This window comes from Zingiber officinale, chromosome 4A (assembly GCF_018446385.1).
Source record: "Zingiber officinale cultivar Zhangliang chromosome 4A, Zo_v1.1, whole genome shotgun sequence".
NCBI classification, from domain to species: domain Eukaryota; kingdom Viridiplantae; phylum Streptophyta; class Magnoliopsida; order Zingiberales; family Zingiberaceae; genus Zingiber; species Zingiber officinale.
The window spans coordinates 130,743,119-130,766,461 of NC_055992.1; the positions used below are offsets into that span (position 1 = coordinate 130,743,119).

General features: G+C 37.5%; 2 protein-coding genes across 6 annotated transcripts; one reads left to right on the forward strand and one right to left on the reverse strand.

The window, feature by feature from the left end:
* Positions 1-15,017: 15,017 nt before the first annotated feature.
* LOC121971221 (transcription factor bHLH113-like) lies at positions 15,018-16,733 on the forward strand. Of its 2 annotated transcripts, none has more exons than XM_042522379.1 (6): positions 15,018-15,331; positions 15,415-15,751; positions 15,840-15,905; positions 16,015-16,080; positions 16,197-16,235; positions 16,319-16,733. In XM_042522379.1, the coding sequence occupies exons 1-6, from the start codon at positions 15,057-15,059 to the stop codon at positions 16,487-16,489; spliced, it is 954 nt and encodes a 317-aa protein (XP_042378313.1). In that variant the 5' UTR covers positions 15,018-15,056; the 3' UTR covers positions 16,490-16,733. The 2 variants fall into 2 exon arrangements, with proteins under 2 accessions (XP_042378313.1, XP_042378312.1); XM_042522378.1 differs by having other exon boundaries at positions 15,019-15,331; positions 15,834-15,905.
* On the reverse strand, positions 16,701-22,334 carry LOC121971220 (DNA polymerase delta small subunit-like). Of its 4 annotated transcripts, none has more exons than XM_042522375.1 (15): positions 22,198-22,334; positions 21,952-22,086; positions 21,728-21,857; positions 20,699-20,805; positions 20,479-20,605; positions 20,213-20,320; positions 19,409-19,599; positions 19,251-19,334; positions 19,033-19,101; positions 18,763-18,834; positions 18,525-18,616; positions 18,319-18,446; positions 18,114-18,215; positions 17,974-18,041; positions 16,701-17,038 (listed from the first exon to the last, which is right to left on the reverse strand). In XM_042522375.1, the coding sequence occupies exons 2-15, from the start codon at positions 22,024-22,026 to the stop codon at positions 16,979-16,981; spliced, it is 1,413 nt and encodes a 470-aa protein (XP_042378309.1). In that variant the 5' UTR covers positions 22,027-22,086; positions 22,198-22,334; the 3' UTR covers positions 16,701-16,978. The 4 variants fall into 4 exon arrangements, with proteins under 4 accessions (XP_042378309.1, XP_042378310.1, XP_042378311.1 ...); XM_042522376.1 differs by having other exon boundaries at positions 21,952-22,119; XM_042522377.1 differs by having other exon boundaries at positions 19,409-19,524; positions 22,193-22,334.
* Between the last annotated feature and the right edge of the window lie 1,009 nt (positions 22,335-23,343).

The window sequence follows — 23,343 nt, forward strand, 5'->3', positions numbered from 1 at the left end:
TTGAAAATTAAGCAGGAAAAAAAAAAAGAAATATAAAAAGGTTCCCTTTCTCATGAAAAAGACCTCTCTATTTTTATTTTTTTTTATTATTAGAGGGGCCTTATAATTCCTCTTTGTGATTTTAATAAAATAGAAAAAAACTGTGAAAATATTTTTTAAAAAAATTGGGTAAAAATTGAAAGGTGAAAAATATCATATGAGCATTTTTTTTTAATAAATAAATAAACGGATTTTATCATGAAATTACACCTTAACTCATCATTATTAGGACGGTAAACAAGTCAAGCCGAGTCGAATTTTAGGGTGTTCAAACTTATTTGATAAAGTAACTAAGCCGAGTCGAGCCGAGCTTAAAATGAACCAAGCTTTTGAAATGAGTATTCAAGTTTGGCTTGGTTTATTTTTTATGAGCTTGAGCTTGTTTGAAGCTTTGCTTGAGCTTGGTTCATTTAGATGTTATCAAACTCTCAATTCAAACTTGGCTTGAGTTTTGTTCGAGTTTGGTTCGACCTTGGTTCGTTTAGATGTTATTAAGCTCTCAATTCAAGCTTATTTAATTATTTGAAACTTTTAATTATTTGATTGATTATTGAGTTTGATAATTTAAATTTATTTACTTATTTTATTTTATTATTTATTTAACATATTGAAAAGAGTTTTATTAATTAATATGGTTCGTGAACATTGTTCATGAACGTTAACGAGCTGAACACATATGTGTTCAAGCTTGTTTGTTTAGCTTAACGAGCTGCTCAAGCTTGTTTGTTTAATTAATCTTATGTATATTGAACGAACATAAACAAGCTCTTACCAAGCCGAACACCAAACTTGTTTACGAACGCTTGGTTCATTTACAACCCTAATCGTTATAATAGAAGCTACTAAGTAATTTCTATAATGTATAATAGTTACTGAATAGTTTCTACAAAATGTAAAAGCTACTCAGTAATAGTTGTTATAATATGTTTAGGATGAGTTTAAAATTTATGATTTATACCATGTAAAAACTATCCAATAGCTCTTATAATGTGTAGAAACTACTTGATAGTTGTTATAACATATAGTGTAGGACCGATGCGGCCGGGTAGAAGGGGGGGTTGAATAGCCCTGAAAAATCAAACACAACCCTTTCTCGTACGATTAAGCTAACACATAAAAAATAGATTAAACAGAAAATAAAGCATAAAAACGAGGCACCGAATTTGACTTGGTTACAACCGGGGAGGTTGTTAATCCAAGGATGAAGATCGCACTAAGAACTCCTTCAGGCGGAGAAGCCTCGTTTACAGCAGTGTAAGCACAGAAAGACAGAAGCTAATCTAAATAGTGAAAGCACACAAGTGTTGTTTACAATTTCTGAACTGATGAAGAGCTTCTGGACCAAGGTTATATTTATAGCCTTGGTCGGGGCGCCTGGAAGGGTTCCGGCGCCCGGGATAAAGTTTATCCTAACGTTCAGATCACGTAAATCGCGATCTTGATCAAAATCAGGTCCGGGCGAAGCATTCCGGCGCCGGACAGCCTGGCGCCTGATTGGTTCGGCGCCGAGCAAAAGTCAACTGCGGTTGACTTTTGTCCGGACCACTTCTCCGTTAAGTCCCCGTCTCGGCGTCTTCTGCCCCGGATCCGCTTGATTGGTGATCTCGACATCCGGAATAGGCTCACCGAGCCCATCTTCCGGTCTTCTCGAGCGTGCTTCCTCCCGGCTTCTCGTCCCTCGGAATCGTCCTTCTCGTCCACCAGCGTACTCAACCGCAGACTTCGTCCCTCGATCGCACCCCGTGCCGACCTTCGCGCTAGCTGCGTCTCTTGCTCCCTGAGCAATCTTCCGCTCCGGCTTTCGTACCTCGGAACCATCGCGTGCACTTCCTTCTCGTCCGCCGGTTTACTCTTCCGCAGCACCTCGTCCCTCGGACGCACCGCGTGCCGTCCTTCTCGCTAGCGCTCGAGTACCTGTGCTCCTAAGCTCCTGCACACTTAGACACAAGGTTAGAAAACAACAGAACCTAACTTAACTTGTTGATCACACCAAAAACCAACCTTGGGGTTCCAACAATCTCCCCCTTTTTGGTGTGATCAACCCAAGTTAAGCTAGGGTTAACTAGACAAAAAATAAACTAACTAAATTTACAATTTAGTGCACAAAGATAGAAAAAAAATAGTTTTAGGCTACCTCCCCCTAGACTTATACTTATCCTTCTCCCCCTTTGATCACAAAAAAATGGGGTTCCAAAAAAAATCTAAGGGTTAAAGGCTTAGAAAATTTTGAAAAGCTACCTCAAAAAAAATTTCTAAGTCAAAAGATTCTAAGTTAGAAAAAGAATTTTGCAATCAATAAAACTTAATTAAATATTTTGAAAAATTCTTGAATCAATAAAAGCAAAAAAAACTCTAAGTAAAATTTTAACTTAGGAAAAAATAATTTTTGAAAATTTTTCTAAACACTCTAAGTAAAAATTATTTTTGAAAATAGAATTTAAAAAAAAAATTTAATTTTCTCACTTAAAGCGCTAACTTTGATTTTAAAATTTACACTAAGCAAGATTTAGGAACCCAATAAAGGTTCCAACCTACTGGATTAACTAAAAATTTCTTAGGGACATATTTTCTAGAGATATTTTTAATTTGTCCCTGGTGATATCTATAATACCAATTCAAATTATTGAACTTTCTAAAATTGGTTTTAGATGAGCCAGCAGAGTTTTTCAAGTTTTCTACTTGAATTTTTAAAATTTGAATTTCTAATTTTAATTTTTTATTTTCTAAATTTGATTTATCTAGCATTTCTAACGGACAAGATGCAGCTAATATTGCTTTTAAATCTTTATTTTCATTTTCTAATTTGCAGCAATCTTTTGTTAAAATTTTAATGAATTTAAACATTTTATCAGGAGGAAGAGATCGTACCTCACTTACCTTGTCGATCTCGTTGTCGGTTTCTCCCCCTGAATTGCTGCTCTCTTTGGACGTGGCTCCCCCTTCATCGATGCTTTCGATGCTCATTTCGGAAGAGCTTGACTCGCAGTCATCGTCTTGATGACTCGCCATTAACGCGAGCCCGGAGAACTCCTCGACTTCCGATTCCGACGACGTATCGTCCCACGTCGCTTTTAGGGCCTTGCGCTTTTGGATAGGCTTCTTACCCTTGTCCTTCCCTTTGTTCTTCAGTTTAGGGCAATTGTCCTTGACGTGCCCTTCTTCATCGCAATGGTAGCAGCGGATGTTTCTTTTCTTTCTTCCCTGCGGATGGTTAGATTTCCTAGATTTACAAATATTTTTAAATCGTCTTACCATCATTACCATTTCCTCGTCGTCGAGAGAAGATTCTGACTCAGGTTCGTCTCTCGAAGCTTTAAGAGCGACATTATTCTTGGGCTCCTTCGGACCTGCACATCTTGACTCATGCACTTCAAAAGTTGAAAAGAATTCGTCTAATGAAATTTTTTCTAGATCTTTTGAAATGTAAAAGGCATCTACTAGTGATGCCCATTTTGAGTTTCTAGGAAAGGAATTTAGGGCATACCTTAGCGAATCTCGGTTACTTACCTCTTCTCCGAGATTCGTAAGTCTAGTGATGAGTTTCTGAATCCTCGAGTGTAGATGTGCAATTGTTTCACCTTCTTCAAATCGGAGGTTTGTAAGCTGGTTACGAAGTAAATCCCGCCTTGCAAGTTTGGCTTCGGATGTTCCTGTAACTCCGTGAATTTCTCCCAAAGCTCCTTTGCCGAGTTGTAGGTACCGACTCGATTGACTTCTTGTGTTGGAAGTACACTTAGCAGATGGAATTCTGCTTTCTTGTTTGCCACGTGGTCAGCCTGCTTCTTCTTTGACCATTGATTTCTTGCTTTGCCCTCTGGTGCTTCATAGCCAAATTCCATTGTTAGTAATAAATCATAATCTGTTTCAAGAAATACCTCCATTCGATTTTTCCAGCTAGCGAAGTCCCCTTCGAATTTTGGTGCGTGGATGTTGGATCCGGCCATCTTGTTGCTTCGTTCGGCGGTTAGTCCTCCTGAAGCGCCTCGGCTCTGATACCACTTGTTGGACCGATGCGGCCGGGTAGAAGGGGGGGTTGAATAGCCCTGAAAAATCAAACACAACCCTTTCTCGTACGATTAAGCTAACACATAAAAAATAGATTAAACAGAAAATAAAGCATAAAAACGAGGCACCGAATTTGACTTGGTTACAACCGGGGAGGTTGTTAATCCAAGGATGAAGATCGCACTAAGAGCTCCTTCAGGCGAAGAAGCCTCGTTTACAGCAGTGTAAGCACAGAAAGACAGAAGCTAAACTAAACAGTGGAAGCACACAAGTGTTGTTTACAATTTCTGAACTGATGAAGAGCTTCTGGACCAAGGCTATATTTATAGCCTTGGTCGGGGCGCCTGGAAGGGTTCCGGGCGCCCTGGGGGGGATAAAGTTTTATCCCCCAACGTTCAGATCGCGTAAATCGCGATCTTGGTCAAAATCAGGGTCCGGGCGCCCCGGACAGCTCCGGGCGCCCGGATTGGTTCCGGGCGCCCCGGAGCAAAAAGTCAACTGCGGTTGACTTTTTGTCCGGGACCACTTCTCCGTTAAGTCCCCGTCTCGGTCCGGGTCTTCTGCTCCGGATCCGCTTGATTGGGTGATCTCTGACATCCGGAATAGGGCTCACCCGAGCCCATCTTCCGGTCTTCTCGAGCGTGCTTCCCTCCGGCTTCTCGTCCCTCGGAATTGCCGCGTGTCCCTTCTCGTCCACCAGCGTACTCATCCGCAGACTTCGTCCCTTGATTGCACCCCGTGCCAACCTTCGTGCTAGCTGCGTCTCTTGCTCCCTGAGCAATCTTCCGCTCCGGCTTTCGTACCTCGGAACCATCGCGCGCACTTCCTTCTCGTCCGCCGGTGTACTCTTCCGCAGCACCTCGTCCCTCGGACGCACCGCGTGCCGTCCTTCTCGCTAGCTGCGTCTTCCGCTCGAGTACCTGTGCTCCTAAGCTCCTACACACTTAGACACAAGGTTAGAAAACAACAGAACCTAACTTAACTTGTTAATCACACCAAAAACTAACATTGGGGTTCCAACATATAGAAGCTATCCAGTAACTGCTACAACATATTTAGGGTGAGTTTAAAATTTAAAATGTATACCGTGTAGAAACTACTTAGTAGTTCCATTTTAATTTTTTATCAAAAGGACATCTCACCTCCTTTAAAATGAAACAAATTATTCTCTAGCATTATTCTCATTATTATCTTATCTATATTTCCCACTTAAATTTTGAACTGGTCAAGTGTATTTGTAGCAGCCATGAAATCGATTTCTTAGCTACTTCACGGTAGCTACTACACATCCATGAAATTGATTTCTTAGCTACTACACGGTAACTACTACAGAGTTATAACAAATATTGTTTCATAGCTATTATAATATGAAAAAAAATTAAGACTCAAATTATTCAAAGCCTTCGAAGAATACTTAAACAACATTTTTTCAATATGAAATTAGATCGTTACAAGTTTCACCTCATAACTAGTTGTAGATCTCTAAACGAATTCAATTTAATATATTGTACGTCTAGTTATTCAACCAAGTCAAAGTTATAATCTCTCAAAATTTGTAGTTTAATATTCATATACGTTACGTTGTAGCAACTATAAAATCGTAACTGCTAAAACTGCATTGTAGATCAATTATAACAGTTACGAAACTTTAATTGGTACAACATAAAATATTAAACCCTTAATTTTAAGAAATCATAACTTTTGACTAGGGTTGAACTATGGGATGTATAATATATCAAATCGAAACTCATTCAGATATCTATAATTACTTATGTGGTGAAACCCGTAATGGCTAGGTTTCAAACTTAAAAAATATCGTTTAAATTTTTTTGAAAGTTATGAATAATTTTAATTTTAAAAAAAATTATATTATAGCAGTATTGAAATACTAACTGTTACACCATAAGTACTCAATGGGATCTAGAATTTAGATAGTGAATAGTGAATGCGTGTCCGAAGTGAATAGTATATAGGAGTGTATTTATGTTATTTTATTGAAGCGAACGTCCAAAAATGAACCCTCTTTCTATTTTTGGCCGAATATTTTTTTTTTTCATAATATCTGACTAAAAAAAATGTGATACATGAGGAATTGAATTGTATGGACAATGTGAAGATGTGAACTGAGAGCCAGCCAAAAGACTTGAAATTAGTTCATGATATAGCTTCAAAAATTGACATTAAATGTGGAGAGAAATAAAAGGTCTTCAGATTTAAAGCACAAAAAACATTATGAAATTGTGTGATTTTTGCTGCTCAAGTGTCGTTTTCAGCACATTATAAATGTTTTTTTTTAATATCGTTTATCGAGATTTGGCACTAATCCGACCTTATATTCTGCCCAACTAAGTGAATTCAAAAAGCACCATTGATTGTCATAATCAGCTTCACCAATAATTTAATAATTGTGTCGAATATGATTATTTGGGAAATGCAACCTGCTTTTTATAAATTATTTATTTGGTCCATTCAACTGTATCAATGGATTAGCTTCTTAACTAATACGTGACAGAATTTAGACAAGATAGATTCGGTGTGCCATTGTTGTGTTTCGATTAATGCAATAACTATCTCTAATTACTCTAGTTCACGCCCAACTAACTAACTCAATCTCAACCGTCCAATCCTGTTTATCGTTCTTCACCGGACGGCTGCCGATATCCCGTCGTCGCGGCTTCCTAAATCCCGATATAAAATGAGGACTTTTGAACAGACTGTGCTCGTCTTCTCGATCTGTTTTGTGGGGATTCGAAAGGGCATTTGGCGGTGCTTAGGCATCGATTACTCTTCAATCCTTGGGCGTCTGGCGATAAATATACGGTTTTTTTAGGTTATCATCAGGTGTGCCAATTTTGTTATAAAAGATTGAATTTGACATTGGCTAGAAGCAATCTTCACAAAAAAAATAACATGCAATAGACAGATAAATAAAGAAATAGAATTTAGAATATAATTATCCGGTTGATTATCCTTAGAGAATTTATTACCGAGGTGCTGCAAGTCCCAACTCTGGTGTCGGGCCCCGTGAGCGCAAGGCCTACGGGCTGGGGATTTACACCCCCTGCGCGCGTTAATCGCGCACGTGACGCCCGGTTTATAGATTTCCGGCTATTTGGACTTGACCCGTGCATGCGTGTAGGTCTTCTTATCATTGCTAAATAAGGATGGAAGGACTTCCTATATAAGTTCTTCCAAACTTCTCCACTTAGCAATGTGAAACTAAAAACATTATAAAAAAAAATAGTTTGAATTTAAAATAAAATTCAACATTCTCCTTGCTCTCTAGAGTGAGAAGCTTCATTTCTTGGATTTTAGGCGTGCGTTTAGGTCACTGTTTCTGATGTTTAGGTTGGATTTTAGGCGCTCTGTTGAATACTCAGCAGCCAGTGATGCTAGCGTTCTTCTCGGTTTTCTTCATGGTTTGGATAAAGTTTCAGCAGTTTCAATGCGATTATCTTCTAGATTGGTAACGTTAGACTGAGGGAATGGAGACAAGGACAATGAATCTTCATTCCGCTCTTAAAAGGTTGTTTAGACAGTAATGCCTGAGGCAAATGTTGTACTTTTCCATCCTTAGTTTGTAGTCTGTAAAGAGGTTTAGCAATTTGACTTCCACTAAGAAATAAATGATATGTTATTTGTTAGATGAGACTTAGTTTAACATCGTGGCAAAAGGTGAATACGTTTGCCCCCAGCGTCCCCATCAATCCGTCCCAAGGTCAATACAGAGGAGGTAAATCATGGACGGCTACTAGCCTTTGGAATAGTGACTAGCACATAAGAGAGGTATTTACCTCGGTTTTGCCGAGATTCGAACCCTAAACCTCATTGTGGCAACACCTCATGCGCTAGCCACTAGACCCATCCGAGAGGACGAGACTGTAACTTAACATTGTGGCAAAAGATGAATACGTTCGCCCCCAGCGCCCCCGCCAACCCATTCCAAGGCCAACACAGAGGAGGTAAATCACGGGTGGCTACTAGCCTTTAGAATAGTGACTAGCACATAAGGGAGGTATTTACCTCGACTTTGTTGAGATTCGAACCCCAGACCTTATTGTAGCAATACCTCATGCGCTAGCCACTAGACCCATCCGAGGGGACGAGACTGTAGCTTAACATTATGGCAAAAGGCGAATACGCTCGCCCCTAGCGCCCTCGCCAACCCGTCCCAAGGCCAACACGGAGGAGGTAAATCACGGGTGGCTACTAGCCTTTGGAATAGTGACTATCACATAAGGGAGGTATTTATCTCGGCTTTGCCGAGATTCGAATCTCATACCTCATTGTGGCAACACCTTATGCGCTAACTACTAGACCCATCCGAGGGGACAGACTGTAGCTTAACATGTGGCAAAAGGCGAAATCGCTAGCCCCCAGTGCTCCCGCCGCACCCGACCCAAGGTCATCACGAGGGAGGTAAATCACAGCATCCTGAGCGAGCATGTGGCAAGTGGGGTGAGTTACATAGGGACCGGAGATTTACGCCTCAACTACCTTGAGTTTCGATCCTGTAACCTCATATAGCAAGTATCTTACCACATACTAACTCGGATGACCTGTAAAATGAGACTGTAACTTAACATGCTCATTACTTATGTGGAGCATCTATTTCAAACTGACCATGATGTTAGGAGAAATTAATCCTTGATCTGTTGCTGAATTATTGTGATACCCCCACTTTCTCAGCGTTTTGACTTTTTTTGCACCCATTTTTTCTTTCCTGTCTCCAAGTGCTACAAGCAAATTTTGTTCCAGCACATAAATAATCAACTGATTCTGCCATCCTGTAATTAGAATTTCTTGAGCCACTAAACAGATTAAACTTTATTCGTATCAAAATATATATATATATATATATATATATATATATATATATTCAGTATGATATTGCCACTAGATCAATTGTGGCAGAGTAAAAAAGGTTGTTGTTTTTTCTCTATATGGGGAAGTATCTATAAGTTTGAGGTGACATAAGCTAGCCATATGATATCTGTTATTAGAGACGTGTCAACTCCTTTGATATTATTCTAGCATTATCAATCTGATATGCACCTTTATTCAATCCTAGCTAGTCACTGCTCTCACCAAAGACTTTTGATACTTTGGGGCATCAACTTCTTGTCGACATGGCAAAGTCATGGGTCGGGTCAATTGCTCTTGTCTAATCTTGGCATAAGCTCATGATTAGCCGTTGATACGGTGAATAAGATGGACCCCTGAAGTCGGGGACAAAGTTAATTAAATTGGTTGATGTGGCGATCAAAGTCAAGGAACGGTCAACACTCGGGACCAACATGATCACATGTTTCGACCAAGTGGTCTAGTCTATCGGACCTTTGGTCCGATCGGATCTTGAGTCCCTCAGGGTCGATGAAACCTTGAGTTGTTTCAGTGTCATTTGGAGCTAAGCCCGCTGGGCCACATGGGGTTAACATGGGCACGTGTCTCGGCCGAGTGGTTTGGCCTATCAGGCCTATCGGACATACTAAGCACACACCCCGGTCGGGCTCTTTGGCCGAGCAGAGAGGCCGAGCGAAGGCTGAGTCCTCGAGAGGATCATCCTTCTTTAACCGACTCGACCATGTACGCAACGAGGTCCGATCAGGCGATAGAGGCGACTCAACTGGCTTACCATTAGAGCATATTAAGGGTCCATAAACCCAATGACCTAATATTCCTTTTTGGCGTTTTGTGTAATGGTTGTCAGAGAATCACATGAATATTCACTATGGAGTCTTTACGATGGATCCACCCTGCAAAGCGCAAAGGTGGTGGGTCTATTTTTAGAAAGATGTTAGAGTGTCAGAATGATCGGTCCTTTTTTGAAAATGCATCAATATTCGAGCATAAAGGAAAATTGACACTATATAAGGGATCTCCTCCTAAAGGTGCAGGTAAGCTACGCTACGCGACATTACGCACTTAGAGCTTATTGTTGCTTTCTATTGTTCACTACATTCTGTTTCATCCCGATCACTTAACTGACTTGAACGTCGGAGTGTCTACTTCGGGAACCCCTCCCTAGCCCGGCTACCGACGTTTTCTTACCTCCACATTCTTTTTTGACAAGCAGGATCGTTCGACACCTCCTATTCTCGGTACAAAAGTCTTTTCACGGTCAACAACGAAGCTACCTACCTAGCGCACCACCTTCTCCGATTTCAGACAGGATCATCTGTAAAATGACGGCTGGTCCTCACATACATTCATTTGATTCAACTTTACTTAAAACATAGGGTTTGATCCATATTAGTATATAATAAATGAGTATCCTCTAAATTACTATTCCCTTCATGTTAGTGAGGGGTGTCTATACAAGACAAAACACTGAAAGGGACTTCTCTTTAGGAAGAGAGCATAGGATGACCACATGATCAATCGATCAAACACATTTTCCAGCCTGCTCTATGAGCAAACTGCAATCATGGCTTCTCCTAAGAGTGACCCCACCCACAGATTGTTCTTATGCATGGTTTTTCCTCCTGCTTTTCCTTTTTCTCTCTAAGTTTACTCAAATCATAATTGTGGTGCCTTGAAGGGGCCCCTATTTTAGACCTTGCGACCAAGATAGCTCGAGAATCAGGGAATGTCCATGCAGTTTTAATTACTAGTGATCAGTATTTTTGAAATAGGATTAGGGAAGAACCGATGGTACCGACAGTTTAATTTTGAAAATATATTCTATGCCTATGCCTAAATTTTAGTCTCTAATCGGAGCCAGATAGTGTCAGTGGTGTTGTGTTGAGCATGTCAACATGAGGAGAGGAAAATCCAAAAGAAGGCAGACACAAAAGGAAAAACAAAAAAGAAATTAACTTACCTCATCACAAAAACCAGTAGATCGACTGAAGCTCTCTTTGGTATCACAATTTCAAGTAAATTTTATGTAGTGGTCAAAATGTGAAACGGTAAATTTGTTCATACCAACCAAAACAGTTTTTGCCTTCAATTTGACTGCAAAATATATTAAGGATTTTACTACATCTTCAAAAGAAAATCTAAAAAATAACTAAACGAATCACAAATTGGTGTGAGATGATTTGTACTTGTAGAGGGAGGAATGCACATGATGTCCTTAAAATGTACTGTCATTAAAATGTTCCTGATTTCCTAATACCTTTTAATATGATTTCCCTGCTAAAGCAATCAAATAAGTTATAAGGCAAAAAAGGAGCATAACAGTGGATGCTCTTCTGACCTTCTGAATTTATTATTCAAGCAATCTTAATACATTATTTTGTGGGTTGTATTTTTATTTCGATCGATGCTTTCAATTTTTATCTTGTAAACTAGCCGCAAAACCATTCTACACAATTGGATCTTATGAGAAATTTGACCTTTTCGCAACTCGTTACAAACCTTCCAAATTTCCTCTTATTTTCATGGCCAACTAATGGTTGATTTACAGATGCTAGGAAGCACTCTCGTAAGTAGCATTATCACAACAGTGCGCGTTTTTGCAGTTGGATTTCTTCTATGTTGGAGTATTCACAGAAAAATCGACATTTAGGTTCTCTCTCAATGGTTCAAATATTTATTCATCTTTATCAGGCAGGGCTTTAGTTGAAGCTGGAGACCTTGTAATTTAAACTATTATGTATCCAGAAATTTTGGATCATAAATGACATTTTGATCTTCAAGATGCAAGTTTTTTAATTACAACTTGTATCTATTTCTGCTGCAGTCACCCAACGTGCAGGTGCCAGGACCAGTTGTTATTGATTATGTTCTTATGGCAAATTGTTAATTAGTCGGTATGCAATTGGCTGAAGACAGACTATGAACAAAGAGCAGAACCTTATCATACAACTGGAATATGAACACACAAGGATTTAGTGAAGAAGACTGAGATGCAAAACTTTGACTGTCAACAGTTAAATTCTTTTGCTGTAATTTCATATGCATTTGGCAACCTTCCAAGCAACAGACAGAACAGAATCTTGCCATACTTTTTGTAATGCAGAGTAATCTTCAATCAAGAGGTTTTGTGAAACTTTGGTCATAAACAGATCACTAAGTTCTATGTGTCATTTAACTAATTCTTATCATCTCCAAATTCCTGAGTCATTCAGTTTGATAATTTGTTTTCTGTGGACTATGCATGAAAATTTACATTGAAATGAATTTCTGCGTGTTCATCTACTGAGAAACTTGCCAAACTCATTACAATTTTTTTAGATGTTTTACATGGTTGGAATTGAACTGCACAACTAACCCCACCAAGATCATTATAAATATAAGAAGCATTTCTTTCAAAAGATGAAGAACTGATGGGACTGGGGCCTCAAAAGACTCGTGTATGTGATCAGGTCTCCTATTTTTTGTCTCTTAATATCATCATGTAGTAATATAGCCTCTCTATAGTATAATGTATGGAAAAAAAAAAAACTTCTTTCAACAGTCTGATTTGTTCTTGCAATCTATGATCCCTTTGAAGGCAAAATTGTGCATTTGTGCTTGTATTAGACTTGGTGTAAAGTTAGTCATTTATGAATGATAGTAAGAACTAAGCATACACTGGTAATTTGTATGGAGGATCCCAGTGCTTCATGTAAATTCCATTATTTTAACTTCAGTTTTGCTCCTGTACTTTAGTCATTCATTATCAAAAGTATCATCAGCAGACCTTACATTTCTTGTCACCATCAAACCTACATAGAGTCCACTCCTACCAACCTCAGTGAGAAGTGGGCAGACCTTACATTTCAACTTGGGTTTCTCTTGAAAAAGATAGGATTGCAAACATAAATAACTCTCCCCCTATTATTTTTTTTTTCTTTTCCAGTGGCATAAGTGATTGGAGAAAAGTTCCATAGTCCTGAAAGCAGGGTGAGCAGGTATTAAGTAAAAAAATTCTTTCTTTCTTTCTTTTGTGTGTACTCTAGCTTTTCCAGTTTGGAAGGTCTTGCATGCTTATTGCCAGGGGATCCTCCTACCTGTAAAAAAAAGGCTACATTATGCAACCTGTGTCTGAAGGATCTCTACTAATGATTATAATTTACTAATGAGCTTAAGCTATAATTTTCTAAAACTCAAAACTAAATAATATTGCATTCTGCACTGTCACTAACACTGTTAGGCATCTATCTCCAGAAAGGGGCATGGTATCAACATCATGCATTCTTTATGTTAATTTATTTGTTGTGGAATGTCTCTGCAGGGCCTAATTAAGGTGCATAAACTAATATAGGCAAATAAACTTAGCCTGTCTTTTTCTTCTTTCGATGAATTCAGCACACTGGTGAGTACTAGTGGGAGTAGATGCCATTGTGCTGCCTAGGCGTGATACCCTAGCAAAACCACTCACTGTCTAGGCCAATTTTTTTAAAGCCAACCTCTCAGAAAGAAGCATGGCAGAGGAAGAAGAAAGCTAATAAGGTTAGCCCCCATAAACAATTTCTCTTCGTATTGTGATACAGTTTTCAGCTTTATATGTTTCTGTTTGGCATTTTTTTATGGAAACAAGTAAAAGCTTTAATCTTTGTCTGCATCTTTAAACATGTATCTTACTTTGTTGATGAAGGGAAATGAATGAGTCATGTTGGTTGGTCTGGTAGGGGACATGGGCTAGGGTTCTTGAGATTCTCAGAGCCCCAGCGAATAAGGGAAAATGTCAAGTAGAGAATTTTGCACTAAGCTTTGCTCCCTCGATGGTTATCAATTATCGTGTGAGGAAATTTTTTGCTGCTATGTCTTACATCAGTGACTTAATATTATGAATGATTAGAACTAGATTCTTGCTGAGATTTTGTTGGATTATACCATAACAACTATGTTTTCTTTCTGTCAAGTTTGTCATTGAGTGGGTAACAGAGACTTGAGCTGAAAATTTGTAATCGATCAAAATTGAAACATTAATTAATTGCACAATTGACATTCAGCACCCATTCACAAATCAATCTTCTCCATAGTGCTTTTGTCTTTTGTTTTTAGCATATGATATTCTAATAAGTAATAAGCTCTCATTGTCATCATCATGATGTTAAGAAAAAGTTGACCCTTAGTGCTTAATTTGTGATTGATGTTTTTAATTGGCAAAAATAATAATAGGAAACGTTTGATGCCGTTGCATGAAAAAAAATTGTTTATTTTGCTAAAGGAATTAGAATGAGTGTTGGAATTTGCATGCTCCATAGTTTAATAAGCTGATCATAAAGGAGGCAATTAAAGATCTTCTAATTGGTTTGGTGAAGGAACACTTGCCTTTTATCTACTAAAATTTAGTGTTATCTCCTAGCAAAGTTAAATTATGTAATATATCATTGTCGGTTCACAATTCAATATCAAGAAAAAATAAGTCTACAATTAATTATTGCAGGAGTCAGATCACCACAATTCAATTAATTAATTCCATTCAATTATAAAATAATCCGATACACAAACTTCCGTCAATATAAAATTTTAGGAAAGGAGTTGGATTATATTGAATCTATTATTTCAGAAGACCAAAATTCTTGTTTAATAGAAGAACAAGATAACTATTTTACTTCAAAGAGATATCAAATTGGATGATTAACTTATTTTATATTAGAAATAATAATAGGAAATTCAATAATATGGATTCATATTTATGATATTCCATGATCTAAATAATTAATTGAATCCAATGAAATCACTATGGTATGATTATAAGAGATGGGACGAGCTTTTTAAAACTTATGATGTTGGACTATTCGTCAAAATTTGTGTGTTTTCTGATTATTATTGTGATCGATGAAAAACTTTCGTTAACTTTAAAATTAATTGAATATGTAAAGATTGAATAGTTGAATTACCAAAAACTGAAGTCTTTTGTTTTTATAAAGCAAATTTATAACATTACTAAGATTATTTTCAACATTCAAAGATGTGACAACAAGATCATAATATCATAATTTAATATTGGGCTAAAGCTCTCCTCCTTAAAATATTCAGAAGTTGCACCATGCCACAGCTCTAGCTAGGCAGTATATTACTTCTCTCCCTCCCTCTCATAAACCCACAAGCCTCTGCTCCCTCCCTTCGCCGTCATGCATTCCATCTTTCATGAAGGCATCGAGGCCTCCATCGCCAGCTCGTCGCCTCTGCTACCCTCTAGCAGCTGGTGGCCGCCGCCCGTCTCCTCTTCCTCTTGGAGCTACCAGTGGCAGCCGCCGCCGCCGCCGCCACCTCCCTGCGGCCCCGTTGTCGTCGCTAACTTAATATCCTCGCCGTCCTCGTACGACGAGCCCAGCATGGACGACTCCTCTGCTGACCTCCCTACAAAGCCAGTAGCCGAGAATCATCTCTGGAACCAAGTTCTAGTGTAAGTGTTCCAAGTCATATTTATCTCTAACTATTTTAGATCGATTAACGACGTGAAGCTATCTTTGCTTATGGCTCCCCAAGTGATGATGTCCGTGGTGTGTTCGAGCCCACAACAGCCTTCGACTACTTGAAGAAAATGGACAGCAACTGGGAGTTAAATCTGAACCCTAATTCCTCCCTCAGCTGGTTCATTGCTCCTCCAGTTCCATGCCATGATCAAAAAGCTTCCACGAGTGGCTGCTTCTTCCATGAGGCCAACGCTCCATGGAGTTTATCCGACGGGATTCCCTTCGATGGATGCTCAGACGCTAAGCGATCGACGGCGAGAAGTGGCCAAGGAAAGAAGAAGAGAAGTGAAGAGACTGCTGAATCACTCAAGAAGTCCAAGTGTGGTAGCTCATCAGTTTCATCTCAAAAGGTTGGGATTTTGTTTGTGTTTATAGATTTGATCATTTTTTTTTTTTCGTTTGCGGATTCGGTTTTAAGCAAATTTCAAACAGATGCAGGTGCCTAAAGCAAAGATAGCAGAGAAGATTAGTGCTCTCCAGCAAATTGTCTCACCGTTTGGAAAGGTATAATTTTTTTTTAATCTTTTACAAAAAAAGAATCGATAAATAGATATCGACAAAATCTATAGTCCGATTAATGTTAATTTGTTTTATGGCATTTTATTTCTGGCAGACAGATCAAGCTTCAGTTTTGATGGAAACCATAACTTACATCAGAATTTTACAGGAGCAAGTGCAGGTAAGAACTGCAAATATCATAATATTGCAAAGCCTAATTTTGTGTAAAATAATAATAATAAATATTTGTGAATAATTTTGTTTCATTTATTTTTATTGTCTGCCATGGCAATGCAGCTGCTGAGTGATCCATACTTGAGGTCGAGTGCCATCAAGGTATAGATAGAACAATCAAATTGTCAATAAGAAACAGTTTTATTTTTGTAAAAAAAAAAAATTAATAGTTTATGTGTTTTTAGGGGCAGGATAGTTCGTGGGACGGAGAGATGGAGACGACGGTGGAGTCAGAGGCGTATGAGCTGAGGAGCAAAGGGCTTTGCTTGGTTCCTGTTTCTTCCATCCCTCCACTCGAGAGTGAGTCGAATGGACCGGGATTTTGGATGCCGGCATTTCACAGCTGCTTGTATTGATAATAGCTCGAAGATGTATCTTCTCGTATAACCTTGTGATTATAGTCGTAGACAAAGAGAGGGTAGCTAGAAGTACTATCTAGAGTGACTGAGCATAAGGCATTTGTAAGTGTCGTCTTTGAAGTCCACAGTTGAATTCAAAGTTCTAGTATGTAGATGAGAGATAGGGACAGGGAATTTACGATGGCAATTGAAGTGTAAGGGATGAGAATTTGCAATAAAGCATTGGATGTACATTAAAAAAGAGTTTAATTTCCTCAAGAAAAAGTCTTCAAACAAAACTAAGAAACTGATACATTTGCAAAAGACCAAAAACTTCAAAAAAATTCAGATGCAGTTGATACAAGATAGAACACAGTCTACACTTGAAACAACCATACTGAGTCAATATCGGAGCATGGCAAGAAAGAAAACAACATAGTCCCATCAGCTATTTGGTGTCGAAAGTCAAATTAACTTAGCAGCGATTCGAAGGTCTGGAATGCCAGGTTACAAATCCAAGCTAGTTGGGAAACTGAGGGTGTGGCACTCTAGATTCCTCAGATTAAGCTGTGGATCAGCAATTAAAGCAGCAGATAGGGATGAGCTAGTTGATGTAAATGCATGAAATATAGAAGTAACATCATGTGGTTGGCTGATATTCAAAAATTAAGTTTTCAATGAAGCAGGTTAGGTAATTAGTTACGTGTTGACGTTTTTTTGGCTATCTTAGCATCTGTCCTATCTTCAACATTATCCTTGCGGTAAAATTGCAAAGGCAGGACTCCCTAATAGATAAGATACATGAGCAAGAATAGACAAGTACTATGTCAATTGAACTTACTAGTGGAACCTAAACTCAGCAATTCATTCTTGTTAGAAAAAAGTTTGGCAGCAGAACTTAAAAGAGACTACAGGTTGAGCTGATGAATGTTCATTGCATAGTATCAATGGTTAGAATGTTACTAGCACGAGGGAACCTACGAACCTTAAAAGTTTTTGAGAATGCTTATATGCCACAATAATCAGGTTGTGCATAGAAAATTGTTTCCTATCATTTGCTAAAATTCGTCAGATACATCTTGAAATGGCTAGGTAAGAGAATCCAAAATTGACTATCTGAAGCTCTGGGACAATTTGGACAGTTAGGAATTAAAAAAAAAACAAATTAACAGACTATTTGATCAATGGAGTCTCCTATTATGAAATGTTATCGGGCTGGGCTGATTTTGGAATATTAGATACAGCTAGGTGTGTTCCATTTTATCCTTTGTAGCAGGAGTCTCTCACCCTTCATGTCTCCTTATATGCATTTCAATCCTTTCATACTAAATTTCATGATTTCCTATCCCTTTATCCAAAAAACCACTCAGCATCGTTTATGTTTCATATTAATCTACAAATATAATAATAGGTATTTGCAAACAAGCTCATTTCTCTTTTGGATACCATGCATGTTTAATATCTAAACTACAATCCAAGAAATTAGCTAAAACAAAACATACCACAACAGCATTGCCAGTCTCACAAAATTTTGGGATACAAATGAGCCTCACTAACTGCTTCTCAGGCCCTGCAAACAAATCAAAATGTGACAAATATAAATCAGGCATATTGAAAACAAAATTGTAGCAATGATTTTTACCTTGTACTAATGTGGTTTCGTATTTATCCTGATTACCAATAAAGTACACATGTGGACAACTTTCAATGAGGAAAGGATCTCTATCGGTGAAAGGATAACATCCTAAATATGGGAAAATGACAAGAAGTGTTACCAACAGAACAAACCAAAATAGATAGATCAATGAAGTTATGACATGCTACTCATCTAGACAAGTGAACATTACCAACAGTGTTTGGAGCTGTCGGTACAAGGTGCCTCCATTTCAATGTCTTCTCCAAAAATTCAAGTCTGTTTTTAGCCTCAGAATATTTGAACAAATCATCTATATTCTGGCCAGATGTTCCAAGAAACCTATTAATCAGTCACCCTGTTAAAACTTGTAATTACACAAGGAAAAAAAAGTAGATTACAAGTTTGTTAAGTGCTCACAGAATGTCATCCAACTCAAACTGATGAGGATTTGTGCATGACATAAATGTGTTATATGCAGATGCTCCAGGAAACAAGCATCTGTTTAGAGGCTGGCTTAAAGAGCACAAATGAATACATATAAAAAATTGATTATTAAAGAAAGTCACTACCAATAGATGAGTTTTGTTGAACGAACACATGCTGGTTAGAAGGCAAGATCACTGGTCGGTATGAGAATAGGAAAGTAGACAATCACCTGTTGAGGTAAGGAAAAGTTTGCCGGATCATTGGGTCCTGGCATTATATCAACAGGCATAGCTGCAACAAGCTGCAAACCCAAAATAGGCAAGTGAATGGAAAAGTTTGTTGTTCACTATGTCATGTGCATGATATAAAACAAATTATCCTCTAAAAGAGAAGAAAATGAATTTTATAGAAAACTCTTAACCACAAGGTTTCTTCTTTCATAATCTGATTTGTTAAAATGTTTCTCAAGGTGTAAGTTGACGGGGTTGAAAGTGCATACCTGATTCAGTAAAATATCTAGCTCCTTTATTGGTTCTGTTAAGGTAGACTGATCCCTGGGAGCAATTGTCTGGTCTCACATGTATACAAAAGAAAGGTAATAATCCTTATAAACCTTGAGAAAAAATTACATGAACCAGCACAAAGAAGCCCTGGATGCAAACAAAGAACCTATCCTTAAAAGTATATAAATCAGTAGGAAAAACCTTAGAGAATTACATGACCACTAAGAAGTACTTGTGGAATTTGTACTGAATTTCCAGCAACAACAACGTGGACTATTTGCGATGCAATGCTTTGTTCCTGTTGTACGCAGAAGCATAAATAAACTCAAACATTGGTCTCCCTCCAATGACCCAGCGAAAGATAGAACGTACATTTCTATCACCTAAATGACCCGTAATATGGTCAACAAGAAGTTGGAATTGAAGTGGATTAAATATGCTGCTTCCAATACTCAATCCAGATACAAAAACAACATACTTGTCTTCTCCTGCAAGAATGATGAGACAACCTAAGATCCCGAGTTGCAAAGGTGAAACATAAGTCACGTTCTTGATACACTGAACTGAGAAAAAATATTATTCTTTTAGACACAACTATTCATTGATCATGTAACATCACAATAAGCAGATAAAAGGAACATGGAAATATCTTTTTTTGGTTTGAAGAAAAATAGATATATCTTTGGACAAGAAAAAAAATTGTGAATAGGAATCTCCATGTGATTCAAAAGTTTTATTGTTGCAGATGTTTGTGGTCAATTCACTGCATGACATATATGCATTACGCAGAGGCATATGTGATCAATATTAAATATTCAAAAAAAACTATATTGGTATTTAAAATATTTATCAGTTGCAAAATTTAACACCTACAAATTCCAAACAACTAAAAAGGGTCGCCTAGGGCTTTATTATAACCAAAACATAAAATGTGATGAAGTCAGTGCAAACAATTATTTCATTTCACTAAAGTACACAAACTAGGGTCTCCTTAAACATCAGATTAGCTATCTCTGATTGCTCCCATTGCTTGAAGATAGACTTCTCTCGCTAAAGAAGTTTGAATTTGTTTTACCATCAGAACTTGTACATGAGCACACTGGCCTTCCTAATAAGTACACTAACTAGCTATTGTATATAGACATAATGTTGAGGAAAGGTAAAATAGAACAGTACTTGAGCTAAGTGGCAGTTCAGTTTGAGGAGGTATCCCAGCTTCGAGCATATCTTCAACAAAAAAATCACCTTCACTAGTTTCCTTCCCATGAAGGGCAACAACAATACCTGAGAGAGATAGTGATAATATTATGCTGTGCGAAGGACTCCCTTTGACTATCTGAAAACTGATGATGAACTAATTACATATAAATTTTACAAGATGTATGTACCACACTATATATCAAAAAATAATAATAATAAAACTATTATAATGCAGTTTGCACCTGTTACAAAAGCAGAAGGGTCAAGCAAACTACCCGTAAGTGTAACCCTACCACTTTCATCTTCCAAAATAAGATGGTCATCAGGGTGCACAAAATTGTGAGGCTTCACAAGAGGAACTTTAGATCTCTGTAAACAAAATTGAGAGTTGAAAGTTAAGATTGGTCCTAGTAAAGACATGCACCTTCATGGTTCAACACTGGATGGTTGATTTAGGTGTACCTCCTTGGAATACTCATCAAGTATAGAAGGCTTAAGTTTCATGTGTTTGTATATCGTGCCAACAATTATGCACTCTTTCCCTTCTTCAAGTCCCAAAATTGTTTTAACTGCAGGAGAAAAGAGGAATGAGATACAAACAGTAAGTCCTAACAAAATTCTTAGTTTCTTATTTACAAGAACCCAAAGTTTTAATTTTGCTTTCTAGTAATTGAGATCTTGAAATACAATAAGGAACCAAAGAAGAATTATTTATTCTGATTTTCCAAACGATTCAAAAATCACATATGACTAAGATTGACTAGTCATACTAATTGGATGTCAGCACAAATAATCTGAGACAAGACAAATGTTTAAACAACAACAAATAATATCTCAAATACATTCCACCTTATTAATGTATTGTAGGAAATTGCCTTCTGTTTCCTTTACACAAAGGTATCCATCTTCCTAAAGAAGCGAAAAAACAAAAGATCTCAACCCTGTCACAGTCTTCTCTTCATACATCAACTTTGATTGAGTATTTAAAAAACTCAAAAAATATAGCATTTTCAGAGTATTTCAGCTGCACAATAGAGCTCACATATCAAGGCATCACTCAAAGAAATTTAACACAAGATCCTCAACATAAGGGCAGTTTGATGAATCAAGCCAATAGTGGAATGGCAGACACTTGGAAAAAAAAAATTGTCATTAAAAAGTATTCAGGTAGCTAAAATAGAGGTGAAAAGGCAAATGATTTTACAGGATAGAAGAAAATTTTTCGCTGATTCAAAATTGACCAGTCATCAGAAAGCTTTATAATTGAAATAAATATTTGGAATCTACAACACCTAACCATGCAGTTATTCAAAAATAAATAAATACAGCATCACTATGTACTTGAACACTAAGGCTTTAGTTATGCTACTCTACACTCATATGTTAGCAAATAAAACACTTAGAGAATATTTCAAATCCAATCAAAACTGTTAGACATCCAAACCCATCACTCCGAAATTATACAGTCACCAGAGAAATCCAGGAAATCACCGGGAAGGTTGGGCTTCCAATTGGGAACGAGCGAGTAAAGAAGATTCCTCATGTGGTGGAGCCGACTGAAATATATGTGGCTGTACTGCTGCCCTTTGTACTTCTCCTTGTGGATCTCAAACCTTTCGTCCTGCAACCGAACCAAATGATCAACATGAAACAAAAACAAAAAAAATAACAAAAATAGCATAAAATATAGGCTAGATGTAGGGATCAACCGTTACCAGATTATTGTATATAGCTTTCTCCCTCTCGAAAAGCTTAGAACTTGCTTCGTTCATCTCGACGTCTGCTCCCATGGTGGGAAAAAGAGAAGAAGGAAAGCAGGAAGTCGGGAATGGAGCTATATCCCGTAATTCCTAGAGGGTATTCGAGGTCAGAAGCAGATATCACTGTGATTTACCAGCGCTCGATGAACATTTGGCAAGTATAGCCGGGTGGTCGGAAATTAAGAACAATTCATACCATACCTCCTTCAGGTATCCGAAAGACGTGCAAGGTCCCAAAGAAACGGAGAGGCGGGTGAACGATGCTGCCTTCCGGAGACGGCAAAAACCACTGCCGGATAGAACGTAGGGGAGGAGAGCGGGGAGCGGAGGCGACAAGAGAAGAGAAGAAACGAGAGCGGGTGAGATAGGGTTTATAGGTTCCAGAAGACGAAACAAAGGTGGCACGTGGACTGCGATGGTTGGCAAGAGCAGTATTCGGTAGGCGAAGCATAACAGGTGATCTTTTTCTTCTTCAGTACGCATAGCGGGAAAGCAGAAGAAACAAAGCGATTTTAGAACCATTTTCAAAAATATTAGATTATTAATTACATTGTAATTATTATTAGCAAAAAAAACGTCCCCAATTTTTTTTCTAGTATGTGTAATAAATTATAGATGTGAATTAATTTTTTATTTTTATTTTTGAGATGCTTTTGCAAAGCATTATTTTAAAAATAAATTGGAGAAAAATCCCTCAGCACAGTTTAAACTTTACCCTGATCGCTATATAAAATATTTATTCTCACTCTCTAACTAAATATAATGAATATTAATTTACCTAATCTTCTTTATTTTTATAGATATAAAAGTCTAAAAGGAAACGTAATTTTTCCTAAATTTATCATCATTTAAAAAGAATTTGATTCAGCTTAAGTCAATCTATTGGTATGAACTCCCAATCGATTGGTCAGGTGAAGAAAAAATCATGCTCAATTTGATAGAAAATATTAAATTCTAATTTAAATATACTTAATTTAAGAAAAATTATACTCCTTTTGAATTTTTTATACTTATAAAAAATAATTAAGTAAATCAGTATACATTACAAAATTGTATAAAAAAAATTACATGGAAAAAGTGAGAATATTTTTTTTTTTTTTTTTTTTGACCGAGGTGGAAGGATAATTTGTTATTAAGGAGTTTTGAACCATTTTTCCTTATTTTAAAAGGTTCAAAATATTTTGAAAGTTAAATAAGATTGTAATATCGAAAGTGATTTCACAGTTTTACTGAAAGTACTGTATCCCTGAATATGCATGTATCCGATGATCAGATTCGGACGTTGAATGGACGATAAATCCTCCCTTCAGAATTTATCCAATCCTCTATAAGAGCAACGTCACACAA

Coding starts and splice junctions, on each gene's coding strand:
- LOC121971221 (XM_042522378.1), top strand. CDS start 15,057: ATGCATTCCATCTTTCATGAAGGCATCGAGGCCTCCATCGCCAGCTCG. Junction 15,752..15,833: donor CATCAGTTTCATCTCAAAAG/GTTGGGATTTTG, acceptor AATTTCAAACAG/ATGCAGGTGCCTAAAGCAAA. Junction 16,236..16,318: donor TGAGGTCGAGTGCCATCAAG/GTATAGATAGAA, acceptor ATGTGTTTTTAG/GGGCAGGATAGTTCGTGGGA.
- LOC121971220 (XM_042522374.1), bottom strand. Junction 20,606..20,698: donor TTGATGAGTATTCCAAGGAG/GTACACCTAAAT, acceptor TTTTGTTTACAG/AGATCTAAAGTTCCTCTTGT. Junction 18,835..19,032: donor TAGATATTTTACTGAATCAG/GTATGCACTTTC, acceptor TTGGGTTTGCAG/CTTGTTGCAGCTATGCCTGT.